The sequence below is a fragment of the Patella vulgata genome, chromosome 4 (genome assembly GCF_932274485.2).
Source record: "Patella vulgata chromosome 4, xgPatVulg1.2, whole genome shotgun sequence".
NCBI lineage: Eukaryota > Metazoa > Mollusca > Gastropoda > Patellidae > Patella > Patella vulgata.
The window spans coordinates 24231307-24251613 of record NC_065882.2 but is presented as its reverse complement, the minus strand read 5'-3'; the positions used below and the strand labels follow the sequence as shown (position 1 = coordinate 24251613).

General features: G+C 36.5%; 1 protein-coding gene and 1 long non-coding RNA gene across 2 annotated transcripts; both read right to left on the bottom strand.

Moving 5' to 3' along the window:
* Positions 1–3656: 3656 nt before the first annotated feature.
* Positions 3657–4942, bottom strand: LOC126817858 (cytochrome P450 2D14). Its single transcript, XM_050545028.2, has 3 exons — positions 4599–4942; positions 4304–4431; positions 3657–3879 (listed from the first exon to the last, which is right to left on the bottom strand). Exons 1-3 carry the CDS (start codon positions 4818–4820, stop codon positions 3657–3659), a joined length of 573 nt encoding a protein of 190 aa, XP_050400985.1. The 5' UTR covers positions 4821–4942.
* Positions 4943–10393: 5451 nt separating this feature from the next.
* LOC126818505 (uncharacterized) lies at positions 10394–19489 on the bottom strand. The gene is made up of 9 exons (XR_007679252.2): positions 19317–19489; positions 18600–18719; positions 16403–16518; positions 15323–15409; positions 14328–14408; positions 13654–13753; positions 12823–12966; positions 11973–12067; positions 10394–10646 (listed from the first exon to the last, which is right to left on the bottom strand). It is a non-coding gene; the product is annotated as an uncharacterized LOC126818505 (long non-coding RNA).
* Between the last annotated feature and the right edge of the window lie 818 nt (positions 19490–20307).

Sequence of the window (20307 nt, the reverse complement as noted above, 5' to 3'; positions counted from 1 at the left end):
GAGCTCTGTTTAACGCGTTATGATACTGTTACGCAGTTAGCTATTGGTGGTTAATCGGACTATTGACCATTCATAATTTGGAACAGAAATTTGCTTTCTTTACAACAGTGTTAAGTGAGATTAGGTATAATCAAACGAAATACTGCGAGGAGTATGTACATTCCCAGGCTTTACTCTCAAACAGAGCTATAAAGTCTCAAAAAACAAATTTCTGAATCATTTTACCCGATACATTTGTTCAAATTTAAATAAGACCTAATCTTTTACACCAAATTACTTATTTCGGAGAGTTCACATGGTTCTGACATGTGCCGACTTTTCAAATAGTTTTAATCTTTAAGTCACTCCAAGTGATCCAATAAGCATTTTTGTGCGAAATAAGCAAGGTGGAAACAGCACACCAGAAAACCCAATAGAAGTAGGACAAAAGTCTCTAGTATATCTCATAGATGTAAATCAGCCACAATCCTCTTAGATTAACAATACATAAAAACACATACTTATGGAAAAACAGCTACTTATTTATTTGGGCGACGTTTCGAAGAGCATTCTCTCAGCATTACCAACGTGTGTGCACACCTCATTCATTGATCCTCGGCGAGGCCAGTTATCTTTGATGACCTGTGGTTGGCCACCCAGTGATCTCTGATGACTGGTAGTTGGCAATCCTTGTTAGGCTATGGGCTTATGATACAGAACAGAAGAAGACCCACACATTAGGCGATAATATTTAAGCAGTCTGCTTCATTGCTCTAGAACATAACATTTGCGGTTGTTTGATTATGTAGTTTCAACCGATATCCTTACTAAAAGTCTATCAAATCGCTTCTCTATGTAAATGTGTGTCCAAGACCTGTTAGCACTGTTTCTTTACTGTAACATTTTGATTCAAATATTGATAGGGTTCTTTTGCAAATTGGATTTAACTATTGTTATATCTCTGTATATTGCCAACGGTCACCAATTCATTTTTATAGTCTTGTTATTGCCAAAATAGTATTTTTCTATTGAAGTTGTCTGTAGATGTCTACTGTTCATTGGTTATTTATATTATATGCAGAATGGTTGAGGCAGAATGGTGGACACAGATGGAAGAGGATGCAGACAAGGCAATATGGTGATCTGATTTGGTTTTTCTGATTTATTTTCTTGCGGGCGGTGGCAGGCTGCAGAGTGGGCGGCTCTCAATTCTGGGGAAAAGCCCAGCTGAACAGTACAGTTCAGTTCCATTTAGTTCAGTAGGGAATTAAGTTAATTTGGCTTTAAATTCATTGAAGATTATTTTGTTTTTGTTTTTCATTGCACAGGAGAGTACAGTGTTTCTGTTTGATTTAGTCGTGAGGGCAGTGGAGGGCTGCAGCCTGGTCGGCGGCTCTCAAATTCGGGGAATATCAGATGAACAGCCCAGTTCAGTTGCATTTAGTTCTTGTTCAGTGGGGATTGAGTTAATTTAGCATTTTTGGAAGATATTTTTATCATTGCACATGTACTAACTGCTCTCTCCCGCTTGGATTATTTTTTCAGCACGCCCATATTAAACATTATTTAGGTTGTTTTATACGCCTATACATCATGCATGTCAATGTGTCATGCTACAAGTTAAATTTTTAAATTTTCAAATTTCCTAATCTTGGAACATTACCCTTTAAGGAAATTTAAAAGGGTGCCAAAATAATTTCGAAATTTGACATACCAACATGTGATGATGGTGGATTAGATGATTCATGCCGTCGCCAGTCCATCATGCTACAGGTTAAACTTTTAAATTTTCCTATTTGCTAATCATGGAACATTAACCTTTATGAAAAATTGAATGGAGTCGATTTAATTTCGAAATTTGACATACCAACATGATGTGATGATGGTGGATTAGATGATTCATTCTATTTTACTAAACTTGGAACTTGGAACATAAACCTGTATGAGAATTTGAATGGGGCAAAATTATTTCGAAATTTTCGACATACCAGCATGATGTGATGGTTGGTGGCTGAGATGAATCGTGCCCGTTGTTCCATCGTCATTTTACAGATCTAACTTCTAAATTTTCCATTTTACAAATCTTGGAACATAAACCGTAATGGGAATTTGAATGGGGTCAAAATTATTTCAAAATTTTCTACATACCAACACGACGTGATGGGGAGTGGAATAAATGAAACATGTCCGTCGGTCTGTCATACTTCTAAATTTTCTGTTTTATTAAACTTGGAACAGACCTTTATGGGAAACTGAATGGGGTCAAACGCATTTTGAAATTTTCGACACAACAACATGATTGGATGGTGGATTAGATGATTCATGCCCGTCGGCCCGTCATGCTACAGACCAAGCTCTTCTAAATTTTCGTTTTCCTAAAGTTGGAAAAAACCTTTATAGGAAACTGAATGGGTTCAAAATTATTTCGAAATTTTCGATGTACTAATATGGGATGGTCTGGTGACTTAGATAAATCATGTCCGTCGTTCCGCCGTGTTACATGTCAAGCTTCTAAACTTTCTATTTTACTCAACTTCGAACGAAAGCTGAACAAGCCAACACCTTAAGCTTCCGAAATCCGTGTGTAGGCCAGTGACGATTATCAGTCCAGTTCAGTTGCATTTAGCTCTAGTTCAGTGGGGATTAAATAAATTTGGCATTCTTGGAAGATGTTTTTATCATTGCACATGTCTTAATTGCCCCCCCCCCCCCCTTAGATTGTTTTTCCGCAGTTGGATTGGTGGATGCAAAATGGCAGACACAGATGTGCGGATGTAGGCAAGGCAGTGATGGTCTGTTCGGACTATTTGGCTCAAAAGGAGAGTAAAGTTTTTTGTTTGATTTTGTCTTGGGGGTGGTGGCAGGCTGCAGACTGGGCGGATCTCAATTTTGGGGAAAAGACCAGCTGAACAGTCCAGTTCATGCTCATTTAGTTCAATTGAAATAAAATTTAAAGATGTGTTAGTCACGAAATGACCTGAGTGGACGTTAAACCCAATTCTCTCTCTCTCTTTCATTTAGTTCAGTGGGGAGTTAAGTTAATTTGGCTTTAAATTCATTGAAGATTTTTTGTTTTTGTTTTTCATTGCACGTGTACTAATTGCTTTCGGTCACTTAAAGATACATTATGTAAGATTTAGATAAAGAACTAGCCATTCTTGCTATAATAGTTCGAAAGTAGATGATGTAAAATGAATAATTTGAAAATTTCATTCAAATTACTCCATTGCAAGCGAAGATAATAGCCTTTGAAGTTTTGACAGACGTATGCAATAATTTCAACAACCGTACTGGTTGATCGAAGCTAAGTCTCGGTCCTCCATATTTGATTAAATCAAAGTATCGCTGAACCATTCTAATCTATTTAATATCGGAGAAATCTGATGCCATCGAGAGTTGATTAAGGCCTGGATCAGTTAATTAATGTCTAATTAATACTTTAGAAAACATTTCAGGCCTAAAGAAAGACCTGCAATAGGCAGATTTAGCTCTTGCATAATGCATGTTTAAGTTGTCACAAAGATTTAATTCGTTCCGTTTGAGCATGCTATTCAAGAAACACAACTCTTTTTATCAAACAGGTAATAAATTTTACAATTTGTCTCGTGGCTGCGATTAGTTTTGATTTCTTTTTTATTTTGCATTTTAATTTAGTTTAACAGAAATCTAGCTTTACTTCACGAAATGTTTCTACTTTGTCGTAAACGGACAATACAGTTCAGAAAATCAGGCTGCATAGCAACGTTTAGTTTCCATGTTGCTGGATCTAGAGGAGCCAGTTTATTTTTACCGGGTGAAAATACAAATGTCTGTAATAACGATGTCACATATAGGAACATGCGAGACTTTGCAAACGATTCTCCAATGCAGGATCTTCTTCCGGATCCAAACGGTATAAATCTGGAATAAACAATTTTATAATAAAAACAATCGTGAAGTTGAAACAATTATCTCTACCATTGCTAGTATTAAGATATACTTAGATTTTTAATAATAGGTATGGCATTGTCATTTTTGTAACAATGTATTACCCAAACCAACGATCAAAGTGAAATATTTGAGCGGTTAAAAACAGTTATAAACAGGGACATAGCGATTTAAGTTCTCGTCAACACATAGCTCCGTCTACCAAGGGTTCTTTTACATAGACGTTGATGTGTGGGTCGGTGTACCTTGGGTTTTATTCATAACCAAAAGATTTGGCAACACGTTGGTGTTACAGCTGATAATTTCTGAGCCCACGCTCGGCTTCGATCCCGGGACACGGACCGTCATCCACTTTAAATATTTTGTCAACTGCAATCCAAAAGTCTAGAAAACTTACTGTGACCTTAAGGGGTGTTCCTTGGGGAGTAACTTTTCCTCGTTGTCTAAAAACCTTTCAGGCAAGAATTCGCCAGGCTTATCCCATACTTTCTCAGAACGATTCATCACCCATAGGTTGGTTATAAGCTAATAACAGAAATTTTTAATTTTTTAAAGTCGGGATGCTTACATTAAAGAATCTCTGTATCACTGGGCTATAGCATTTCTTTAAATTTTGTATGATTTTAAACACTATATTTAACATTTATTCTGGTATATAATGTATTTATACAATACTAGTGCCCAAATCCTACCATAGTATTTGCTGGAATCCTCATACCGTCTACTTCCAAATCTTCCCTTGCCAAATGAGGTACGCCAAATGGAACATGACCAATGAATCTCAGACATTCTAAAATAGTAGCGTTTGTGTAGTGCATTACTGCTCGATCGTCTAGACTAGGTTTTCTGTCCTTGCCAATATTGTCGTCTATTTCCTTTTGAATACAGTGCTGAATCTCTGGATAGTAAAGCATAAGTAGAAAGAAACCTGTCAGTGCCCCTTTGGTAGAAAGAAACCCAGCTGTTATAATGTTACTAAGGACACCTTTAATACATCCTTCATCAATCTGATCATCGACTTCTGCCTCACTTAAAATAATTCCAAGTAAACCTTTGCCATGATATTTCATCCTCTAAAATATGTAGAATAATTATCTTTAGAGCTGTTTAATCAATATACGGGTAAAGGTGGAAATACACATGTACTGGAAATGAGTCACTTAGCTCTTCTGATTAAGTCACTAATTATTGTTTTTGGCGGAGGAATTTCTGTGCCTTTGACTAATCAGCATGGTCAGACATATCTCGGTTACAGCTTCGATCGTGTGACAACTTGTTTATTACTAAATGCTACTCAGTAAAACTAACTGAGTTACTTGTGGAAGCTGTCGGTGGTTATTCGGCGTGTCTGGTAAAATAAAAGACATAGAAAAAGAAGGCCGTACCTTTTTTATACTGGAATTCAAGAATAAATTATATAGCCTCTCTTGAGAATGCTTAGTTTTTTTCCATATTTCTGATATTGGTCCTGGTAAGAAACGAAGCCAAGGAAAGAATGTGAAAATCATGTTATTTCCGAAACTGAACAATGCATTAATCAATTTATCATATGTTTTAATTGTATCACAGACATCTTTTGTATCAGTTGCTGGTTCGTTCGTTAGCTGAAATATAGCCGAAATTTGGATGGATATGTTACATATCCCACCTATTCATAAATAAATATACTAATACATTATGAAATTAAATAGTTGCTCTGCAGAATTCTCAAATGTAGAAAACATACAAGTATCAACAATGCAGAAACATTAAAAACATAAATACAGCCACATTTGTAAACATCAAAAATCAGGAATGTTTGAAATTTGACATAACATCATCGTCATCATCATCATTCTGCATTTTATGTAAAAGCATATCGCTACCCCTGAACACGCGTCGACCACCCCTTCTGTCCATGATTGTAGTAATAAACACTCTATAGGTCAAGGGTATAGAAACATTTTGTTTTACCTTGCTGGGATGAAATGACTCGTCATAAGCAGGTCAGTGTTTCTGAAACTGGGCCTAGTCGAAATTCATACTCGCGCATTATTTTACTACAAAGTTATTGTTGAAACCTTGTAAACGTTCTGTGTATGGGTGTGTGTATATAAATTTAGGAACAATCGGATTTTGATAAAGATATCACAAACACACAAAATCTTCAAAAACGACAATTAAATCAAATTAAATTAATTTTGATTGAATAAGTAAACAAAGGGGTACACGATGATGACATAAGGACAATGCGCCCACAAAGCATGTACAAGGGCCTATAAACAAAATGTTACTTACAAATGTGTAAAGCACTTTTGCTAGAGAAAATGTTATGGCACTATCCAAATCAAATGACTCCTCTCCGGTAGAATTACACAATTCGTGCTTAAGATTCCTTATTTCAGTATTAATCATATCTTCAAACACTATGATACCTTCTCCATACAACTTGATAGATCTATGAACTATCTGCCGCAATTTTACAAGGCCCTCGTCGAAATCTCTAAGTATAATGTCTCGACCGCCATATATATGTTTTGTGAAAAACGTCAGTGGTCGGTCGTTCGTAACGTCGCGGTATTTCACAGACGACAAAACTTTTCGAATCAAGTGCGCACTGTTGAGAAAGACAAATCTTCTTGTGAAAATTCTTATACAAAAAATATCTCCGTATTTTTTACTCAGAATTTCCGCGTTTAAATGAACATCATTCTTCGTTGCCATTCTCCAAACAAACTTAAACGATCCTAGAATAGATGGGCCTGGCGGAAGAGGTTCCTTTTTCCCGTTCCGGAGCCATGTCATTATCACGTAAAACACCAGCAGAATAACTGACGTTATTACTAGCAGACTCATTGCTTGTCATCAATATTTGTGTCTGTGGTGGTGGATGTTGGGGAACTTCTTCCACCTTCGTGTTGATAATTATTAGGGTTATGAAATCTATCGGTGATTACAATGTAAGTTTTGCGTAATAAAATTTGCGTCTGATTAAAGTCCACTAATAGTCTACGTTTAATTACTTATCACAGGTTCAAAGATGATTAAAGATATTAAAGAGCCAAATCTTCCTATTGAAAGTTTTTCTTTTGGCTTCAAATGTTACATAAATTATTATTTAGACATTTATTAACACAACAAGCAATCAACTCTCTTAAACATGGAATTGTCGAGATTTAAATGGATTTAAAATTTTAGTGATAAAATGGACAATCGTGACTTAGTCTCGGTTGTGAAATATCGTTACTACGATAATAAACGATCTACACTACATATTCAAATGGTCATAACTTCGCCTAGAATAAAGTAATTTGAATGACATTATCAATATTCATTTCTCATTATATATTGTTGAACTAGTCCAGCAAAAACGGCCAGCAGCGGACGCTTACGGCTGGCCCACGGATCCATTCACTTGAATTAATATTTGTTGTGTATTTCTTGCAATGTCTGTATAGTTTGTCTTGTCCACACGTTTGTCTTATCCGTTTTGTTTTGCGTGTACTGTGGTTCTTTGCACTTACCGTTATCTAAATCTTACATAATGCATCTTTAATCATTGCCTGGCTTTTACTTTTGTATAATCAAGATTATGACCGTGGATGGGTACAAATATTATTACAACCCCCACCCCCACCCCACCACCCCAAAAAGAAAAAGAAAAAATAAATGAAAAATAAATAAATAATCTTATTCTAATCCTAAGTGCATTTAATTTCAAAGTTCATAAATTAGACCAGGTTCAGACAACGAACTTTAAAACTAACTGAATATTGTCCACTAAAAGATTGTATGTTTTACTTCTTAAATCCTGCTGTTGTGGGCTTATCAAATATAACATTATGATGGCGGTAACAAAAACCATATTGTGATCTTTAACCAATTATTGATTGTAAAATTGATAACAATCAAGATATTGTAGCAAGTCACGCTGGTTGTTTTGATACGTTAACTGAGCTATAGATTAATGAACATGTTGGTCATTTAAATTTGTCTTTGTTATAAAACGTATATTATCTTTGTTGACCAGATTAGGTAACAATCCCTGTCGATATCCAGGGTATGGTGCATGTCCATTCCATATTTGGAATTTAGCTGTTATCAGTTTATCACGTAAATCAGTTAGGGGTGGTCACACTGAACAGCACTGAATATTCGCTAGGCCGCGACAATCACTGATAAGGATGACATCGATGCGACTTAATGAGCCACAATTTTTTTTTTTTTTTTTGTTTATTAGAAAAATAAATAAAGAAGTTTTAAGTATTAGTAGGTAAAAATTATTTCCTATTTTAGTGTAAGTTGGTATTAAAATGAGTAAAAGGCGCCATTCTGCTCGAATCAGTAACGTCTTATGTAAACAATGCATGCACCATTGAGCCAATGATTGACGCCGCGTGATATGACGTCATGTGTTGAAGGCAGTCATCTTTTACAGAGATATTAGAAGACTTTCTAATACTCTGTGAAACAGATTGAGGGGTGGTTACCTATAAAAGACAGAGCGGGGGTAGAATTCAATCAATATAATTTAATTTGTGTTTTAAAATTTAATGTTTTGTTCTGTTTTCTTTTTCTTTTCAGGTAAATTTTATCTGGGATGAGTCACATGCAAGAAAAACCCTAATGGACTGCAAACTATAAATTGTAAACGCTGCTGTTGTGAACAGCTTTACATTTTACGGGTCCAGCTATGTGCTATTTACTACGAGAACTTTGCTTTTCCACATAAAGCAGGCGGGTTCTTTTTCCCCACGGGTTTTTTTTTCTATCCGCTCTGATGACGCCAAATATCAGTCAGCTGGATCTCATGCTTTAAACATGCGTTATGTAAGAGCTAAATATGTTAATTAGGCAGTTATAAACAAAACAAGATCATAATCAACCCTAGATGCTATCGGATACTCGTGATTTTAACTAGATTAGAATGGTTCGCAATTTAAAAATTTAATTTAAAAACGGGAAAGCGAGGCTAAGTCTCGAATATACCAGTGCCCTGCTTACCACAAGGCACACATCTTGTCAAAATTACAAACAGTGATAACTTTTCTCAGAATTGAGTAATTTGAATGAAATTTTCAATATTTTCATTTTGTATTATCTATTTTTGAGCTATTATAGCTAGAATGGTTAGCTGGACTTTTTGATATACAAGGAGTTTTTTTATTTTGTGTTTTACCAATTTTCAACCCTTTAATTAAATCAACCTGTCCATAATATCATACTCAATGTATTGGACGTTAAATCTGTAATAAACATCAACAACATAGAATTCGGCAGAACTCACACAGACCATCATAACAGCTATAACAAGCTTCTTGAGAACGGGGGAGAGTTGTGATTACCAATTGCCTCAGATTGTTAGAAGAATAAAACTTAGAAAGAACCTGAACTGTAGTCTGTAGTTTTGATCACGGAAAGAAAAGTGAAGTTCAAGAAAAAAAAACAGTAGTACTACACAATGACTCAGTCTTCCAGATCACTTTTCATTAGTTTTAGTGGCTGATTTAGGACTTATTGGATCAACAGGGTGTAAATTTTCGAAGACGAGGGCGACCACATCTCCCACATCAAAGATTACTCCCTCTTTAACTTGGAAGGGGGTAGATACAATGGGAAATATTTAGTTGTGGCGTTCAGCATGGGATGGAGCATACTCCTCACAGTGTTTCGTTTGATTATAGCTAATCGAGCCATTGCCTCGGGGATATGGGGATGCAGTGTGTGTGTGGGGGGGGGGGGGGGGGAGGGGGGTTTCGGCTCCGTTAATGCAGCTTTGGATGGGCTGTAAAAACGAACAAAAAATATCTTTATTCTGCAAGTTTATCATTAAATAATGCTTACAATTATACAGCTTAATTATCTCGAGCGCCCGACTTAATTATCTCGAGCCCTCGACTTATTTCTTTTCTAGATCAGCCACCGTAGAACTGGAAATAAAATAGTTGGATATTTCGTCCCAGAAGGAAGTTCTATAACAGCTTCACTTTTACTCAGGGTTACTCAAATTCCCATTTTGTGGTGCAAGATAATGCGAGCAATTCAAAATGACATCCTTTGGTAGACATTCTATTGTCCAAGGCAACATTTTATACAAACTTTCTCTGGTCGAAAGAACATATTTTGCTCGAAGAGAGCGTTTGCGTATTTGTGATATGGGAGTTGCAGATTCTACTATACACACTCTGATCGGTTTCAGGCACAAAATGGTTTGTGTTTAATTGAGTTGACCGCTTATCATGGCCCTTGTTCATTTATGCCATATTGTAGATATCTCGTTTGTTCTCAAGAGTAAACCTACTTTGGTCCCTAAGACTCAAGGGTTATCATCTGATCTACTTAAAGGGTTTAGGTGAGGACTATTTAGGTGGAATTACTTATTTGGTGTTTGCCCTTGGCTGCTTGTTTGCATCTTGTAATGTTCTAGTTACTTATAAAAAGTATCAGAATGGTGACAACCTTGATGGACTACGGGGCGACTTAGTTATTTACTTAATCCAAATTTAAGTTCCGCCAAATATATACATATTTATTAATAATTTATTACAGTTCTAACCAGCCGTGGGTTTGTTTACAATATGATGTAAGGGAGTTACACTCAGCTGTCGTTGTAACATTTAATAAAATTTCTTCCAGGTATGCATTTGTTACAATTCAATAACATTTCACCCAACTAACAACAGTATAATCAGTATTAGAGATAATAAAGTAACGACAATAAAATGAACTATTAACAACATCATTCGGTATTTATATTCCTCCTATAATAAAAGAAAAAAAAACAATAAATATCTTTGTCATGGGTGGACAGATACGGAAGCGTTGATTCAATAAAATGTATACACAATTAATTTGAATTACTGTGCAGTATTGTAATGTAAATGATCGTTTGCCAAGGAAATTTTAAAATGAAATGGAAAATAATGAAAAAAATTCCGAAATAATGAAAATTTTTTCGAAATAATGAAAAGAATCTTGTGATATAATGAAATAATATTTCGATATAGTAGAATATTATTCTAAATACATATGTACAAAAAAAGGAGTTTCGTACATTCAATGATTGAGTTTAACGTCTTAATGCGGGAGCGTATAGGGGTCATGCAAAATTTTGAATGCTTCAAAAGAAATTGGAAAGATAGCCACGCAATGTGTGGAAAGACGCTCACGCAGCATCTATGTTTCAACAGCACATTATCGGAAAGGAAAACTTGGATGTTGAATAAATTGAATAAGGATCTAGCATTCTTCAAGAAATCTAATCTTTATCTGTTCACGTTTTTAATACATCTGTGGCAGCAAACCATATATTTTTAAAATTCAACAGGGGTAATCCTTGTCGCGGAAGACTGAATATCGAAAATCCGTTAAAATCGCAATTCTCTACCGCGTTAACAAGGTTTTAAAAGAATGGGGTGTAACTCCGGGACGGAAGATCGCTAAGCGCTGAATATCAATTGACTTCATGACCCCAATGCTTCACACAAAATTTTAAAAGTGAAGCGTCTATGACGTCAACAAGGCTTTCTGGGAGAGGAGTGGGTTATATTAAGGAACAGAAGGTCACAGAATGCTGAATATCCATAGGGTCCGTCTTCTCATCGTCCCATATTTGAAAAAAAATACGGACAAAGAGGGTAACTCTGGAACAGAAGTTTGCGGAGTACTGAAAATCGAAAGACCCCAGTTAAAAATAAACTGTAGCCGCTATTGCGTTAACAGGGTTTTCGGAAAAAAGGTGTGTTTGGGGGTGGGGGTGGGGGGGTAACTCCAGAACGGTGCGGGCGCTGAAAGTCAAGAGTATAAAAATACTCAAGATCTCGGGAAAATTTACACAGGATGTCAAGATCCCGAGAATATTAACTTAGGGGATCTCGAAAAGATTAAATTGGGATCTCGAGAAAGTATCACGGGCCTACAGGATCTCGAGGTCTTCTACAAAATTTTGCATGACCCCTTTACCCTTCCGTACTATACGCTTCCGTACAATGTAAATATTAAAAGACATTTCTGTTTTAAAGGCTATTTATTCTAAGTAAAGGAGGTATTATTATACAAGTGTCAAGACAAAACACAAAATTACTCACGTTCAATTTCTCCTTTTTCTCGTTTTCTAAAGACTTAGCACTTCCATTAGATCCGGTTAAGTTCAAATCATTCATATTGTATTCTTGTTTTTGACCTGAAGGGCAATTTCAAATAAAAATCATCATTACAATATTACTGTCACTATTATAAAATGTGTATTATATTCTAAATTAATAGATAATGATGATAGTCGCACCAACTTTAGCTTAAAAATGGCGATGGTTTGTTTTAGTAAATCGGGCAAATTTGTTGATTATGGGTGTCGAAATTATCTGTTATTTGTGTTTCCACCCTTTCAAGTTGTCAATATCTAGCACCTGTTCCGCTAGTTAGGTTACGAACACAATCTTTAATTTACTGTCTGAACCATCGTAAATTTTAAACGGATTTCTTCGATTATGAAGATGGTTGAGACAGTAGCTGGTGTCGTTTTAACCGAGTTGTCTAGAAAGCTTTTAAAAGTCGATTCTAGAAGCTGTATTTGGTATCTATCTATTGTTAGAATATATGAAGTTGGCTACCACCATTAATAGCACATGATACTCATATTCTTGATACCATCGAATCAACGAAATAAAGTGACTTAAATCTGTCATTTTCAAAAATGCATTGTAACCAGTTTCGTTACAGCCAGTACGGCGAAAAAGTCGACGATCGTCGTTTTTTTTTCTTCCGTGCTGACTTAACGTCGACTCGTGTTACATCTGGAAACACGATGATCTAAGTAATGGCTTTCTGGCACTATAGGTGATGAATGCTATGGCAACTGAAGTAATAGATGTTTCGCCAAGTGCTGTGCCCTTTTTGTCGTCCGGAAATAAAAAAAAATGGATTTCATTTCAAAGTTACCTTGTCTTTTCTTGATTATAAAGGGTAAAAGCTCCATGACAACTATGAATATTATATGGTAGATAATATAAATAATCAAAATTGGAAAAACTGAAGCGGGTGCTCCGCTCTTTCCTAAATCAAAACCTATAAAGACGGCCACCACTGAAAAACAGGAATAAATTAAATTAAAACATATTGTAAGTTTTTGAAAGCAGATTGTATTATATTCTATAAACAAGTGGAAGCTAATGTAGTAGGTAGAATGGATATTATGTAACCTCAGATTATCACACGTAAAACACACCAAGCAGCTGTATATTTTGAACTTTCTAAAATTTACCCAAGGAGCCGATTCGGAATTTCAACTAATAAAGCAAAACTACAATCTGCCCATGACTAACCCCGAACGAATGCCTCTGTGTTATAATAAGAAATACACGGGTCCAAAATTACCGAGGTGGTCTGTTTTCATTAACTGATACACAACATCAACAAGGGCAGATTCTCTAGATATGCTCGCAAAACCGCCGCCTGTATTTTGGGTCAGGAACAATAACTGCGTATAAAAGTGATGCTTGATACATTGTTCGATACATTTTCGAAAAAATAAAACCAATCTGACCTGCATAAGCTTTCCCGACTCAGACTTGAATAAAGTTTCTCCTCTGGACTAGCCGAACTATCCAAGCAAATTTTAAAAATACTCTGACCGGTAAAGCATACGTGATATGTGAGCGAATAAAAACATCTTTAAGTGGATAAAAGAACCTGGCGAATATGGTACAAGAAAGGCGTCATAGGAGTTTCGGTTCCAAGGGTTAAGAAAGCCGAAGATCATCTCAAATTTACCTGCCATTATAAAAGCAGTGACACCAACTCCTCGGTGACACCAATTAAATATATATCTACTGGAAGATTCGCCGGTAGGTCTGAATAATGCCATAATAGGCTGAAATTAAATATTTACAGTTAGAAGGTAGATACTTGTGTTTAAGAGAGAGAGAGAGAGAGAGAAAGAGAGAGAGAGAGAGAGAGAGAGAGCATTATTTCAATAAATGGATGCGCGCAGATGCCTTCAGCAGTGCAGGGGTGGCGTTGGGGGCTGAAATCAACCTTCACTGAAATTAACCTCTATTGTTTGAACAGACTGTATTCTTTAGTGGAGCACTAATATATATAGAAAAGTTCCCTTCTTGCAATTGATGGTAACAGACCAATTTGAACACAAGCTAGGGGGGTTGGTTGGCCGAATGGGTAGCATGTGCGCGCTGTATCATAAGGCCTGTCATTGAGTTAACTGGCGTGGTTTCGATTCCCCGGTTGTACGTGACAAGGAGTAGGGTCGCCTGTCCAACCTGGTGGGTTTTCTCCGGGTCCTACGGTTTCCTCCCATTGCTAAAGACCCCTACGCGCAAGCGAATTATTGAAAATTATTGATCGAATTTTATTCAGATTGTGTAAACTACTGACATAAATTAAATTAACAAAAATCAAGTTCAATACACTGTAAGATGAAGACTTACATTGGCTAGTGTTAATATAACTATCATAAAACCAATCACTGGATGTATCTGTCTATACATTTTACCTGGTTGTTCTGGTATCTGAAACAGTAATGACCTTTTATTGTAGGATGATTATTGACGACCAGTAGAACACGATTACAGATTAGGCAGGTAAAGGTGTCGGATATTATAGCAGTCTAAGGAAGTGTGTATACCTTTTCTCGTTCAAATTGAAATATTACTTTTTCCCACTAAATTTAACGATTTTCCATGATAAGGCAGGTATAGCAGTCTTCGGAAGTGTGTATACCTTTTCTCGCTAAAAATTGAAATATTACTAAAATTAACGAATTTTCCAAGAATACGAACACTAAAGACGTTATTGTTTTGTTGACGATAGTAATGCATATTTCAGGCATTTGTATAAACGATCAATTTTTGTTCATAAGGTGAATGTCTTAAGTGTGTTTGATGATGGGCAATTTCTGCTTGGGCTAAGAGAGATAAGCAACTGATTTATCAATGCTCTTGGATACGTTAACTTTGATTCTAATTGAGTGAGAGTGATACAACTTCGTGAATAGTTTCATCACAGCATAACTTGGCTAATGAGCATTTTGTCACTCTAACTCAGGTTAAGCAGAATGATAAGCAATTTGATTGCTTGATGCTTTATAAAAAAGGACGAATGTAATTATTGAGTTGCGTCTATTTGTTTTGTTATTGGGCCAAGGAACATCCCGTTTATACATTGGCGTACACGCAAAAGATCCCTTTGCGGTTGAAATTCAATATAAGAGTAGGCCATAGTGCCGCTGCCCGGGCAACATTTCCCTCATAGCCCGTTTTCATTCGCCCAGTATAGGAGCAGAACAGTAGGACGCTAAACCCCATTTCATTTGATCTCATTTCATAAAGCAATGGCATAATGTTTTCTTAAAATCGATAAGCCAAAGTTCAAACATAAGGAGGAGTCGAGAATTAACGACAAAATAAAGAAGAGTTTCTACTACCTGACTAAAACCTTGAGCTTCTATTAATATAAACAGTAAAGCTAGAATAGTTAATCCCACAGTTAATACCATACTGGTTCTGTGAATCTGAAACAAGAGCCATGTAATCAGAAGGTTTTTGAAGAAAATAAGCTCAAAATGTAAATTGTTCGTGAAATTTTTGGCGATCTGGTGTACTATTAATTTTGATTAAAGATACATTATGGGAGATTCGATAATGAGTTGGCAGTTCTCACTATAATAGTTAAAAACTAGATAACGTAAAGGCAATTTGCTGAAAATTTTATTCAAATTGATCCACTATGAACCGAGAACTATAAGCGAATGACATTTCTGCCTAACCTCGGTCATCATTACTAAAGTCAGTACGATAAACAGCATAGTGTCGATTATCCATTTAATCGTTTAATCGAGAAGGAAAGTTAAAAACTAGATAACGTAAAGGCAATTTGCTGAAAATTTCATTCAAATTGATCCACTTTGAACCGAGAACTATAAGCGAATGACATTTCTGCCTAGCCTCGGTCATCATTACTAAAGTCAGTACGATAAACAGCATAGTCTCGATTATCCATTTAATCGTTTAATCGAGAAGGAAAGTTATGCAGTAAATCGGCTCACAATTACTTAAGATCGCAGGCTAGCGATGCCATCTAGAGTTGATTATAGTCTGGATAAGTTAATTAATGTCTAATTAATAATTTAGATAATATTTCAGGCCTAAAGAAAGACCTGCAATGGACAGATTTAGCTCTTGCATAATGTATGTTTAAGCATGATAACAATTAGAAATTGGACATTGTCCAAAAATATTCCGCGAATCGAATGTGATTGAATACCGATTTACGGTTGATGTACTCAAGCTTTACAATCATATAATTCAATGAAAAAGTTTTAAAGGTCCGTTACTTCGGAAAGGTTGGTTAATTTTGATGCTGTCCCCACAATAGTGGCTTCGTCTGAAAACTTAATTGCCCGTATTGAGTCAGAATTTTCAAATTAATATTCAGTACACGTATCCATAAAAACAACTTAACCAAACTTGATTGAAATTGGGGAGTATGAAAGATAATGACTTACATGAAACCATATTTTTATTCCAAACGGGCTTGTGTTCGGCCAAAGAGGTTTACCATATCTAGACATGATCATGCCGATACTACTGAGAGCCAGCCAGCTTAATGTCATCAGTACACCTAGAAAAATAATCCTTCCCTTAAATCATCTACGTGTTATACGCGAGGGTTGGCTGAAACGTTCTAATAGAGCAGGAACAGTGCCGACTAATCTATCCTAGTTGGGGGTCGTGTTATTTTGGGCGTGTCTGTTAGGGGCAACCCACCGCACAAACTGTCTGGCAGTGGTCATTCATGATTCCTGTGGTGGTACTAAACAACCCCAAAGCTATTTTAGGTGGTACAAATTTGAGCTAATCTAGCCTAGCTTTGGTCTGGAAATTAGATAACCCTTATCAGGGATACTCCATCACTACAAATGTCTGGCAATTACATAGCTCTGTCAGGGGTACCCCACCACTAGAAATGTCTGTCAGAGTGTTTTTGTAATACCTGAAGATGTACGGTACATTGCTGTGCGATTTTCATGTGGTACACTTTGAGGTAATCTAGACCAGTTCGGGGGCATAGCATTTTGGGCGTGGAATACCGCACCCACCACCAGAAACCCGGCAGACTTACATTCTGATGATACCAGATATACATACATTAATACCATATAGGAGAAAATTGGTACACTTTTCAGCTAGGTTAACCCCCTGGGCTCCCGGTCTATAAGCCTATCTGTGAAGAACATGTACAAAGTCGATGGTTTCCATCTATTTTTCTACATAGTCCCCTTCGAGGTGTACACAATTTGCCAACTATATAGCTAGGCCTGGGTGCCGGTCAAGGAGACATTTTCTTTAGTCACCCTAAAATAAATGATGACCGTTTAGTCCCCTTTTCATTTTTGGAAACATGTGGAAGTCTGGCGGAGCCAAATCTGACCAAAAAATTATCAGGATCTGCTTCAAAACGGCGTAGATTGTTACCTGACACGTTTCTGATCCGCAATCAAGAGTCTTGGCACCCATCTTGCAGAAACGTTTTTCATTGGCGATATGAGAGATACCCACAATACTGGCAATAATATAAAGTGGAGTGGTCAATCGTCGATTAGCCATCCCCATGTCGTGCACCCGAGGAACGTTCTCTTGAATGGTTGCTGTTGATGGCCGTTAAGGCCGTCTCTGCCACGCCTAAATTCGAGTGGAAAAGGAAGGGGCATCATCCCTTAAAGTTAAGACCATTTCGGCATGTATCTGTGATGGGGTTAGTACTTTCAGTTACACGTGCTTGATGACTGCCCTATAGCAAGTTCTGTCCATTTCTGGTAATTTCAATGGGTATGTTCATAAGATGGTCTCGTACGAAGACAATAATAGCACTGCAGTTGCAGTTCTTATATCCATGATTCATTCAATGATTGTGGCGGCAAAAGTTTGTTTCAACCCAGTTGATCTATCCTTTTCAGACTTAGAACTTTTCAGCCAGCCCTCGTATCTTGGCTATTAAATCATAGTATACATATACATTTTTTGATGCTTTTCCTACATTTCCCTTCCGTTAAAATACGCCAAAATATAAACTATATAAAGGACCTACCAGTGTACCCGTCGTTTGTCATGTTTTCTTTTTATTTCAATAAATGTTAAACGTTCGATTGCAAATGAGGGACTCTTTTACTAAACGCATTTCGCGCTATAAAGACCTTCCATTATTCAAAATTGTTTTTTATTCCTTGCACGTAAATAAAACAGTATTGTAAAAACACAAATTAAATATTGTTTTAAAATTTTAATATTTCTGATATAATCAGTCAAAATAATTCTGTTTTGCGGTATTTACCTCCTAATAAAATGTTTTGTGTCCCTCATTCAGACTTTCAGAACTCTTTCATCCGCAACTGTGGATACATTGCATTTTGGAAACCCGATTTTCAAATATTTCTATATTCAATGTATCTATAAAAGAAAACCAGAGTCTGGTGTATCGGAACGTTACGAATTGACGGAACTGTAATTGAGTGGCAGAAATTGATATGGTGTGAACAGAATCTTGACGCAATAAAGTGTTTCAGCTATGGTGAATGGTCATGACAGTATTATATTCAGTTGACAGAAATTTGAGCACATCCACCGTGACTGGTGCCACAACACTGGTGATGGTATTTTAAGTGACTGAAACTGCATATTGATCATATTAAGAGATAGTCTTACCATGTGTTTTGACCAAAGGAAATGTTGGTTTATCTCCGCCTACATTACCAATTAAACGAAGATTAACTTTGTTGTTTGTTACTAGTGGTAATACATCGAAGCTATGGGGTAGCAAGGAACCTGAAAAAATCAAGAGAATCACCCATACTGGAGCAGTCGGTGCATGATTTTTTTTACAAAAATAGAAATCAGAAGATCCACAACTCTGTAGATCAAATACTTTATCTCTCGACTCGACATTTCCGATTGGGGATCACGTGGCTAAGTGGGTAAGACGCTGGCTCGCTAGCTTGGAGGTCGGGTGTTCGATCCCTGCATTGGCCGAGAAAGCTCATTCAGATTTTCCCCTTGGCAGTGATGCAGGACGGGTGGGACATTGGTGTGCACGTAAAAGATCCCTTGGCAGTTGGATTTCGATATAAGATAAGAGTAGGCCGTAGTGCCGCTGTCCGGGCGAAATTTCCCATTATAGCACACTGTATGGCGTATGCCCATCTTCATTAGCCCAGTTTAGGAGTGGAACGTTAAACCCCATTTCATTTCATTTCATTTCTGACATTTCCGATTATTTAACCCGTTCAGATCGCAGCTAAACCAGATTATAAACCATTGAGATGTGCTTCTAGATGATTTAGAATATTGTTCAGTAATTTCTATGACATACAGTTAAACCCCAGGCGACCTACTATTTTATCGAGAAAAGCATTTAATACCAACCGTCTATTGCTTCTCCTTCTGCAAACATTAAATGATATTCCTCACTTAAAGTAAACCCTTTTTCTGGTTGTACAGTTTCATCTTTTATAAAAGAACATTTTATAAGACCATTCGCATATGACCCAGATATGCTTGATATCCCAGAAGATGCCTAGAAATAAACCCATGGAAATTCAGAGATTGAAATATACATAAACAACATGTCAACAAGTCATGGGCTCTTTAATGTGTTACGTAGGATACATGTATATATATATCAGAGTTTTACAATGGAATCAAGGAAATGTTCCATACCAATATTATGTAAGTTACATTGTTAGCAGGGTGTCGTGGCCTTTTCACAACAAACAGCCCTGTTATCGATGGGAAAATGAAATTATTTTGAGTTAGAAATTTAAATGTTTACGAATAGGCACCTGTGGGTAATACGAATCGTAAAAGAAAGTACGTGTATATTAATATTACTTTCATACGTTTGTGTTTTCCGTTGTGTACCAAGCAAACAGCACCAGATAGAATTATTGAGACGCAAGAAATAGATGATTTGAGATATACACTTGAACCTAAGAATAATGAATTAACAACATCAAATCACGACAATAACCGCACCACAGATAAATTCTCTCAAACACAAAAACTAAATTCGACAGAATGGATACGTTGAATATCATGATTCCATGGCGTATGAAATGTAGCTTTTAAAAAGCTACGATCAGTAAAAAGTTACGATCACACAGTTCTATAGAAGATGATATGCCAATATTGACACCTGAACAATTCAAGAGGATGTGGGTATCAGAGCTACTGGAAGCATGCAGCATTGTAGAGAGGGCGGAGAAGGATACCATAAGGTGACGTTACTGATTTTTTGTTGTTTTTTGTTTCTTTATTATATCGCTTGTGCCTACGTTTCACTGTAAAGTAAAGTTGCCATGACCTCCGTGGGTTGTTGATTTTCCAGCCGACAATCATGTCAAAACCACATTTGCCT